Source organism: Medicago truncatula, chromosome 8, assembly GCF_003473485.1.
Source record: "Medicago truncatula cultivar Jemalong A17 chromosome 8, MtrunA17r5.0-ANR, whole genome shotgun sequence".
Classification (NCBI taxonomy): Eukaryota; Viridiplantae; Streptophyta; class Magnoliopsida; order Fabales; family Fabaceae; genus Medicago; species Medicago truncatula.
The window spans coordinates 16,433,599-16,444,073 of NC_053049.1; the positions used below are offsets into that span (position 1 = coordinate 16,433,599).

General features: G+C 32.7%; 1 protein-coding gene across 3 annotated transcripts; it reads right to left on the bottom strand.

The window, feature by feature from the left end:
* Nucleotides 1-5,102: 5,102 nt before the first annotated feature.
* LOC25501129 (protein ZINC INDUCED FACILITATOR-LIKE 1) lies at nt 5,103-9,971 on the bottom strand. 3 transcript variants are annotated; one of them, XM_013589734.3, is made up of 18 exons: nt 9,816-9,971; nt 9,493-9,686; nt 9,172-9,212; nt 8,618-8,678; nt 8,427-8,529; nt 8,231-8,333; nt 8,086-8,139; nt 7,938-8,000; nt 7,585-7,634; nt 7,400-7,475; nt 6,968-7,147; nt 6,782-6,869; nt 6,582-6,667; nt 6,271-6,378; nt 6,114-6,158; nt 5,929-6,017; nt 5,553-5,596; nt 5,103-5,292 (listed from the first exon to the last, which is right to left on the bottom strand). In XM_013589734.3, the coding sequence occupies exons 2-18, from the start codon at nt 9,641-9,643 to the stop codon at nt 5,180-5,182; spliced, it is 1,455 nt and encodes a 484-aa protein (XP_013445188.1). In that variant the 5' UTR covers nt 9,644-9,686; nt 9,816-9,971; the 3' UTR covers nt 5,103-5,179. The 3 variants fall into 3 exon arrangements, 2 of the variants coding, with proteins under 2 accessions (XP_013445188.1, XP_039685489.1); XR_005643674.1 differs by lacking the exon at nt 5,103-5,292 and having other exon boundaries at nt 5,551-5,596; nt 6,086-6,158; XM_039829555.1 differs by lacking the exons at nt 9,172-9,212; nt 9,493-9,686; nt 9,816-9,971 and adding an exon at nt 8,845-8,924.
* Nucleotides 9,972-10,475: the final 504 nt, after the last annotated feature.

A 10,475-nucleotide genomic window follows, 5' to 3' on the forward strand; every position in this document is an offset into this window, starting at 1 on the left:
TCAGAACCCTGTTCAGAAGCAACCCAGATTCATCAAGAACATGCAAGACATGAATAAAAGGTTCAGAAAAGTACATCTGCATGGATCTATCAACAAATAAAGGCATGGACAAGGAACTATGTCAAAAGGATCTTTAATGTTCATCCAAGACTATGAACATTAAAGTACTAGGAATATTCCAAAGAGAACATTGTCCTAGATGATGCATTCACTGCACTTCAGTTGTATCTTCTGAGATCAGAATGTTCACTTCTGCACATGCTTCCAGCCATGAACAGTGTAGTTGGTGGAAAGATGGAAAAGCTAGCAAAAGGAGATCTTGCATCAGAGATAACGTGTACTCTGAGATGAATCAAGCAAATCTCCTTGAAGCATGGGCCTGAAGATTGCAGATCCACTATCCTCTCTCTCTCTTTTGCACCAAATCCAAGACAGATTTGATTCAACTTTATCCTACTTTTTCAAGCAACTTTTGATGCATATGGAGAAGTAACTTTTGAAGGATAACACTTGAACAAATATCATGTCACGTATGGAATGGATCCAGAAACTCATCTGACATTCATCCTTGATGAACCCAGATGAAGAACATCATGAATATCAAACATTCTGATGATCAGAATGTTCAAGCTCAGCTCATGCTTACTTTATGAACAGTACAGTAGGTGAAAAGCAAAAAGCAAAAGCAAAGCAAATCTGTCATCTTCAACAAGAGATAGACACGTCTGAGAGTTGGTACTGAACAAGGACAACACAATCTCTCAAAGCATGGGCATGAAGATGCAGAATCCCACAAAATCCTCCTGCACCGGTTCCAAGACAAAATCTGGGAAAGGAACATTCTGATGTATGAAGAAAAGTCCATACATTGGTTATTGTCCAGAAATTCATATGAAAAGCATATGCATAGCCCAGAACTTCATGTGTTCATTCATACATGATGAACCCAGATGAAGATCATCATGAACACAACAACATTCTGATGTTCATCAGAGATCAGAATGTTTGCCCTGAATTTCAAGTTAAAGCTTGTGGGACCCAGGACACATGGCATAACACCATTGGACACCCTACAACGGCTATATGAGCCCAAAGACTCTATAAATAGAGGACTTGGCATTAGCAAAACTTGCACCATTGCAAAGCATACAAGAAAACAACTTGATTTTGTTTGAAGCTCTTGCAATTGAAATTGATCAATCTCTAAGGCTCTTGTTTCCTTAGTGCACATCAATACTCTTTGTTATCTCATGCAAAGATAACTTTCTTCCTCCTCCTCCTCTGTTTGATTCTCAAACATTCAAACTCCACACAAATTGCAAAGCATACAAGAAAAACAACTTGAGGTTGTTTTGAAGCTTTAGCATCTGAATTGATCATCACTGAAGATTCTTTAATATCTTCTTGTAGTGTAAATCAATTCTTTCTGTTATCTCTTTAAAGATAACACTTCCTTCCTTTCTTCTCTTGTCTGATTTCATTCATTCAAGCTCCATACAAATTGTAACAAAGTCTCATCTAACTTTTAGAGGTCCTAAAGTGTTAGGTTGAGCAAAGGTTGTAAAAGTCTAAGTGGTTAACTTAGCAAGAAGGTGCAAGCCTGCTGAGGCTTAGAGAATACAGGATTGTAATTGTTCAGGTGAACAAGATTGTAAGGTGCAGGATTTGAGAGGTTATCTCAAGCATCATAGTGGAAACTCTCACAAGATTGTGAGGAGTGGACTAACCCACATTGGGTGAACCACTATAAATTTCTGTGTGTTCTTTCTCTCTTCCTTATACTCTTTAATTACAGTATACACAACACACACTTACACATTTACTTTATTAAACTGTTTATGTGTATGAACTTCAGAACGTTCTGAAGTCAGAATATTAACTTAACTATTCCAAGTAAACTACTTGAGAATCACTTTTAAGTTTCAGGTTAATTTTTAAAGGGTCACAATTCAAACCCCCCCTTCCTTGTGACTATTTTATCTACTTCACACTTAACGTGACAAATATTGTGAAAATGCTTATGAAATACGCAACTCCATGTGGACACGATCCTATATATACTTACGTGTAAATAGTTTTATGAGAGGTAAAAATCCTTCATCAACACACAATAAAGAAAATTGCTTTTTTGACATGGAATACTTCCTATTGACACAAGTAATTTACTAAAAAGCCCCCAGCGGTAGTTAACTACCGTTGGGAAAACCGCCGACAGTTAACTGCCGTTGGGACTCAGCGGTTGTTAACTGCCATTTACTGATAATGTACATTATGTGTAATGTATTGCAAAATGTGGAAAATTTGACAAATTTCAAACAATTGTGAAACATTAACTCATTATCAGTTTTGTGTAATGTTACCGAATAATTGATAACCTATGAAATGTTGATGTTTGTGATTGTGGATGTTGTTGTTTCGGTTTGATTTCTCCGAAATTGCCGTTTGAAATTAAAGATAAAACATGACAAATTTTCTGGAAAAAATCAGTGCAGACTGCACTGGTTCTGTTCACTGGTGTGAATCACAGTTAACTGCCGCTAGGTTCCAGCGGTTATTAACTGCCGGCGCTTTAGGCTAAAGGTTGTTAAGTGCCGCTGGGGTAAAAGTGTCATTTACTACGAAAAACATCCTAAATAATATAAATTCCTACACTATACCCCTCAAGCTAAAGCTTACTAAGCTTTAAATTTGATACAAATTAACCTTAAAATAAACCAAATCAGTTGATGGCATAACCATGTAGAGTAGTAACCAAAGTAAGTTATCATCATACAGAGAGCAACAAGAATCATCGCCATCAACCAGGCAAGGAGAGAAACCATCCAAACGAACCAAGTCAAATCAAACCATCCAAAAGAACAAGCATGAAGAAGTGCAATAAATCAGAAGAATCAAAAGGGAGAAGTGTGATCATGAGAAGGAGAAATGCAATCAATCAGAAAAAGAAGTGGGGAGAAGTGCAAGCAATAAGAAGAATCAAAAGGGAAATGCAATTAATCATAATAACCAATGAGGAGAAGTGCAATCAATCAAAAGAATCAAAAGTGAGAAGTGAAATCAATCAAAATAGTCACTAGGGAGAAGTACAATCAATCAGAATAATCAATAGGGAGCAGTGCAATCAGAAGAGTCAGTAGAGACAAGTACAATCAATCAAAAGAATCAATAAAAAAATTACGATCAATCAAAATAATAAAAAACCAAAACAATGACTAACCAAACACATAATAAACTCTGCAATAAACTAAAATGGCATCAGTAAATCAACACACTAGCGCTGGAACAGAAACCAGCAAAGACCCAACTACCATAAACTTTTGAATTTTTCTAGTCACACTCTATATATTCTGGTTACACCCAAATTTACTTAAAATTTTATAATAATACCAAAATTTCTCTTTTATGTAAATTTTCTCAAAACCCTGATTCATTGTAAGTCTAAACTTTCACCATCTTTCACATACAAACATTATGGATATTCAATCAATTTCAATAAAATATTAAAGAATGGATCAAAACGTCTATCATCCATAATCTATTGCATATAGGTAAGTGAATTTCAATTTCTTCTTTGCATATAGGTAAGTGAATTTGTTTTTTCTTCTTCAATGATGCTGAGTTTATATATATTTTTTTGTTCAATGTGTTGAAATGTTTTGCACTCTACAAGTGACATGTATTTGATGGTGTACCACGCGCTAACTTTAATTAAATTTAAGTAAACATTCTTTTAAAGGTTGGGGTTAACTTAAATTAAGTTTAAGTTTAAGTAAGTACATGTAACAAGTTTACATGTACCTACTTAAAATAAGATTAAGTAGAATCATTGTTTGTTGGTGAATTTTTGTTTAAATATGTACACTTAAATTCAGTTTAAATGACCTACTTAAAGTAATTTTATCATTTTAGAGTGTAACAAGAATTAAATAGAGTGTAACTAGGAAAATTCTAAACTTATTTTTATAATAAAATTCTAAACTTTAATGTGACATCCAAATGACCCAACGAACCATCATTTAAAATATTTTCATACCTAAATCAACAATTGTCTTTACCTCGTTATTGACAAGTGGAAATGGTTGCTTGATCCTATTTATGGTTACTCGGTGGGAGGTGCTTATCACTTTCTGACTACATCCGAGGAAGACGTGGTTAGGGACACTACTAATGATGTTTGACATTGACACATCCCTTTGAAGGTTTCTTTGTTCGTCTGGCGCCTTCTTTGCAACATATTACCAACGAAAGACAATAAAAACACATCCTCCTTTGATTGGACAAAACAATAGAGAGAGAAAGATGAAGAGAGAGAATAAAAACACATGTGAGTATGAGAGAGATAATTGTTTCAAAAGTTGTTAAACATTTTTTTTTGAAGAAGCTAAATTAGCCTACTCAAATTGGCATCAGAGATAATCGAAGCTGAAACCACGAAGAGGAGCACACTTCCGGATCCCAAACCAATTACCACTAAGTAAACCCAATTAGATTATAAAAGTTGTCAAATAAATAATTGTACAAAAATCATTTATCAACGTAATAATGTAATGAAAGCCAACTAATACCCAATCCACTAACAAAAGAAGAAGTCATATACCCGATAAAAAGATAACTCAACAATCAAACGAACAAACCCACCAAATATGAGAATTACATGGAGAGAAACAAAATAAGTTATAATCCGTGAAATCAAACAAAAAAGCTAACTGAACCTGATTTGCAGAGAGCGAGAGACAAACAAAATTGATCCAACAATCAAACGAAATACACTTGTTTCCCAAAATTTTTGGGAACTCAACAACGGAAGCTACAAATAATTCAAGGCAGATCAAACAAAGCTCTTGATGTCAGGTTAAAGATATAGATAATCAGAGAGAATAACAAAGACGATAAGGGTTTCAATAAAATAGTAATGAATTACGAACTTGTCATATAAATGTCCAATAGTTGAAACCCAATACATTATTATCTAACAATCAAGTGTCAAATATCTCCTTTCAAAAGAAGAAAGAGGTCCTTATGACAACATATTAATTTGTTGCATGAATGAATAACATAAAGTTCAAGTTGTTATGTATTCTCCTACATATATAATAAAAATGTATGTTTTCAGATATCATCATTATATTATTAAAAAATGTTGTCCCATGCATACGCACGGAAAGTGATCTAGCTAATATCAATGTAACTCGTGTGAGTTTGTTTTCTTCTTTTCACCAAGGAATGGTTTACACATCAAAAGTATTCCAAGTCCTTCAACTAAATTAAGGAAGAAAAACACCATTTGAGTTCCTACAGTTAAATGTGCAATAGTAAGTTCTCAAGTAATACACCAAAAGATGGGATTCATAAAAGTTTAAATATATATACTAGCAAAGATATCCTTAAATTTGGTACATCAAATGCTATAAGGGTGAAAAAAAAAATGAATTGCTAACATGTGCTCTAGTATACTAAAAATAGAAATTATGTATTGGATATTGTGCCGATTTATTTCTCAAAAACACATTATAGCTATATAAATGATGATTGTTTATAGTTGAGGATCAAACCTGGTAGGAAAGAAGCATCCATACGCTTTTGTGACCAAGTTAATCTGTATTAACAAAGATCAAAAGAAAAAGAACATTGAGAATTATTTTTAAGGATTTTTCTAACATGTGCAAATTTGCACATGTTAAGGATACTAAAGTAGTAAGTTTATATTGGAACTTGTGTATTGTACATTAAATATATATTCTTTTTTATAACAAGTGTGATTTTCAATAAAAAGTTGCTTCTTTTAGTATCCTTAACATGTGCAAATTTGCACATGTTAGAAAAATCCTATTTTTAATAGCATAACTTAAGTGTAGTAAAAAATCATGTAGATAAAAAATTATACTAAAATTCTACTAATGAAGAAGAAATTAGAGGAAGAGTACTCACATTGTACCACCTGCAGCAGGTCCAATAGCTTTGAATAGAGACATAGCTGTCATAGAAATTCCATTAGCTGCTCCTCTTTGGTGTTGTTCCTGTTTTGCAAATCAATGTCACACTTCCATCAACAACTAATATTGTCATAGAAATGCTAGCAACACACATTTTAACAATGAGTCAAATATACTAACCACTACTCGGTTTTGTACAAGGAATAATCCGGTTGTAATCGTCACCTAAGTCCATGAAAAATAATACAATGAGTCAAATTTTTAATAAAAAGAGCCTTTTATCAATTAATTAAACTGAATTTTGGTTAATTGAATCCATTTAAAGAGATTTACTTACTGCAATAATATTTTTCAGGATGGAAGCAATACTAATCACAATGTATAAGGTTATTCCTGATAACATTGCTATGAAGGGGTAACTTTGCAAAAGTGGTATGGAAATAATCTGCATAAGAAACAACCATAGTAACATAACATATTTAAATAACAATCAATGAAATGCATATTTTTCAATAACTGCTATGTAGGGGTGGGCATGGTTCGGTTAACCATCAAAACCGAACCGAACCGAACTAAATTGCTCAAATGGTTCGGAATAACCGAACCGAACCGTTTAAAGTTTTTTCCCCTGTGATATGAATAACTTACCCCTGTGATACGGGCCAAGACAATAGGTCCACAAGCTTTTTCCACATATGGGTATATGAAAAGTTGGTAGATGCAAAGTGCAACTCCTAATAATTTCACAAAGTTAGTAACTATACAAATATCAAAATTGAATACAAAAATATATCTTATTATATTTACCTAACAATGATAAATATTTATTTTAAGTTTGAAAGATGCACCTGAAATTGAAAGAACATCACCAACATCATCAGTTGTAAACTTCAAACCCCCTAGCCTCAGAGGACTAACAGCCCATAATGAGAAAACCTAAAAAACAAACATGAATAGATGTTTTTAACTTATATGAATTCAATGAGATTTACAATTGCATGTACCATTTTTAATCTAAGTAATTAGAAATTTACCTCTTGGTAAGCAATATCGTGAAGTGAGACGACACAATAAGCAATGATAGATGACATTAAAGGCCAATTCAAAAAGAGGTTTTCATTCTTTTGAACTGTCTTTTCTTTGCTGCTTCCATTTTCTAAAGCTTCGGCATTACCTTTGGACTCTTCGTTACCATTGTGATTGTGAAGTGTTTCCTGCGGATAGTTTAATAACTATAATTGATTAGAGAGCAGAGAAGATTATATAAGCTAGAATAACACAGAAATCATTTTGTATTAGCATGGATATGAGCATTGATGTTTCTGTCCGCATTTTGTATTAGCATTGATGTAAAATCGTTTAAATAAATGATAAAGCACCGCCATAAAAGTACTCAAGTGAAAGCCACAAAACATGAAGAGAGAAACAATTTTTTTTTGTTGCATTATAATATCTAAGATGCATACCGGAATCCAGATGCAGACGATTGCTACTGTAAGTGCAAGTGCTGATATTGTAAAGCAGGGCAAGAAGTATGGGAACCTGCAGAATTGAAATAACAATAAAGCATAAACTGACAGAAACACAAGATGGGAGCCAAAGTTGAATTCTTTAGTTTTAAAAAGTGAAAAGGCAAGAAAATTCCACTTACTTATCCCAAAAGGAGTCTTTTGGAAATATTTGTGGGTATTTGTCAACTGGCTGTAAGAAGAAATTTCACCAAGTATAAGATAAAAAAAAAATGTGCACATGAATGTGTGCCACTTATAAGGAAAATAGGTCCACAAACACACACAAGGAAATGTCAAGTTGCAAAATATTCAAGACATGCAAATTTTTCATCCTTTGTGGTTCTCAATTGATTGCAAATTTCAGGCATTATCCTTCTCAATATGCCAAAAGCATTTCAAATAATGTAATCTTATGTGCATGTAAAAATTCAAGGATTTCTTCAAGATGTATTTTATACTTTATACTTGATAATGCTAAGAATCAAAATAGTACCTGAGCCAAATAGCCTCCTATTGCTGGGCCAACAATTAAACCTATGCCCCAAGCTGCACTAACCTGAAATCATATCACACTTTGAATTACTATGATGGAAATGCAACATTAAGAACTGTTATTAAACAGAAGAATTGTTGAGACTTACAGTAGAAAGTCCTATAGCTTGGTGCTCTTCTCGAAAAAGTTCAGTAGCATAGGCCTGTTAAATACAGAAGTTTGTCAAATACATTTATCTACATTGAAATTTGAATGAGATGCAACAAGTTATGCATGCAAGTTATGACATGTACCTTAACTGGTCCAAGCACGCCATTTAAACCTCCGAGAAGAAATCTGGTGGCAATAGCCATCCAAAAACCCGTACTAAGGCCGAATAATGTGTTGAAAATGACACTGAAATCAAGTAAAACATGAACAATTGTGGGAGAAATCACACAACATAACTTAAAGAAAGAATCGCATTCATTGTTATTAGATACTACTTACACTGCGATAATCCCCATTATTAATACAGGTTTTCGACCATAGCGATCTGAAACCATTCCCCATAATACAGCTGTGAAACATCTTCCAAGCATGTATGAAGATCCTAAAAACATTTTCAATCATAATCAATGAAGAACTTATAACAATGATAAAAGACTTAAATGAATGGGAAATACTAAAAATAATCTTACCAATATAACCAGCATAGTAACTAATATCAGCTTCTTCTTTTGCAACATTGAAGTCCCTTACCTAAAAATAAATGTTGCATTATTGAGCATTGTATTATTGAATCAACCAGTTTAGAGTTGAATACTAATCGAATATTTCAGTTTTTCAGTATTTCACAAATATGACAAAACAAAAGGAAAATACTTAAGAAACTTGAAATTTACATTATGGAATTTATTGTTTGTACCATACACAAGAATGATGATTAAACAGTGAAGTGATACTCATTCATTTCTTAAAATACCAGAAAAGACTAGGAAAAATATCGATCCGAAGGAAAATTATTAACCATGTAATCTCAAGAGACAAAGTTCAAATGTTTTGAAAGACGGTTGTAAAATAGTTTATTAGTGCCACTTTATTTTAATAATAATTTTCTTCCTTCTACAATTATTTTGATCGAACAAATATATTAGATTAAGTTCCATAGGGAAGCAACTAGCAGTTCCTTTCAAAAGCTTGAAAATTGAAACACAAAATATATAAATAAATCCTGGTTGATAAATAAACTGACCATGAAATAAAGGAAGGGAAAGAGAGATGATGTAGGAAGAGCTGAAAATGACAACACAGAAAAGTTAGATAGAGAAGAACAAAGGTACATAGGACATAGCAATAAGTTAAATTATCCTAACATGACTTATTCAAAAGAAAATCCCCGTGACACAACAAATTAAGAAAACAAGATTTTCAAACCGTACTAAGAACTTAGAATAGTAGCATCAACAAAACTGTGTAGTGTGTACTCACAAGAATCACATATAAACAAAAAGTATCAAAGAACAATTATTCTACAAGTGAAAAAAATAATAAGAAGAAGTTGAATAATGCTTACTTGCTGATAAAACCACCATCCATATAATCAAAAGCTTTATTATGGATACTCCTTCATTAAGCTCATTTTCTTGTTCAACCTTGCAACCAGGACAATCTTCATAGTATTGCTTCTTCTCCAACAATGGCTCTCTCATATGCTCCTCCTCCATGTTTGTTACAGAATTCAATTCCTTCCCTTTTTTCTATATATCACTTTTATATGAAATATGAAGAAAAAATACTAATCAGAAAGTGATTAATTATGAAAGACAGTGATTTTGTTTTGCACTTTATTTTCGAAAGAAAAAAAAAAACAATGATTGAGCAGATAAATAAACATACAGTTCTTTGAGAAACTTATGGAGCTCAATGAATGGAAATGAACAACACTAGGCCTAGTCTCACATGCACCTTATGTATGTCAGAGAAGTCGGGGTTTGTAAGATGAGGATTAGTCTAGCTAGCTTTCCATACTTCTTGCATTTATTTATTGTGTGTTTTGCTATGAAGCTCGGATACATTATACGGATGCTGGTACGATACGATACGATACGTGTACGCGAAATTTTTAAAATTTAGGGTTTTATACGGTTAAGATACGTTAACAAAAATTTTATAATAAAACTTATATGCATGTAAAATACTTGAAGAAAATCAGTATTGATTACTCTTCATTATTATATTATTATAAAACTCGCAATCTTTTTTTAAAATAATAGATGTGATCAAAATAAAAAATATAAAGTTTTCTTATAAAATTGAATCATATATTTTTCCAGGGACGGTTCTAAGGCTAGGGAGCCTGGGCAGTTGCCCGGGTTCCGGCCTAAATTTTTTGCAATTTCTTATGTAAATTTCTAAGAATTTCTTATATAAATCACTATAAATTGGGCAATTTCTTATGTAAACCCTTATAAATGTGTTGCAATTTTTTTTTGCCCATACTTTATAATAATCCTGGCTCCGCCAATGTATATTTCCACTAAATTTTCACAACATTGT

What these genes read in the sequence shown, in the direction of transcription:
- LOC25501129 (XM_013589734.3), bottom strand. Translation starts at nt 9,643, where the DNA reads ATGGAGGAGGAGCATATGAGAGAGCCATTGTTGGAGAAGAAGCAATAC. An exon ending in TTACTATGCTGGTTATATTG is followed by an intron (nt 8,530 to 8,617) that starts GTAAGATTATTT and finishes AAATGTTTTTAG; the next exon opens with GATCTTCATACATGCTTGGA. An exon ending in CCTGCTGCAGGTGGTACAAT is followed by an intron (nt 5,597 to 5,928) that starts GTGAGTACTCTT and finishes TTGTTAATACAG; the next exon opens with ATTAACTTGGTCACAAAAGC.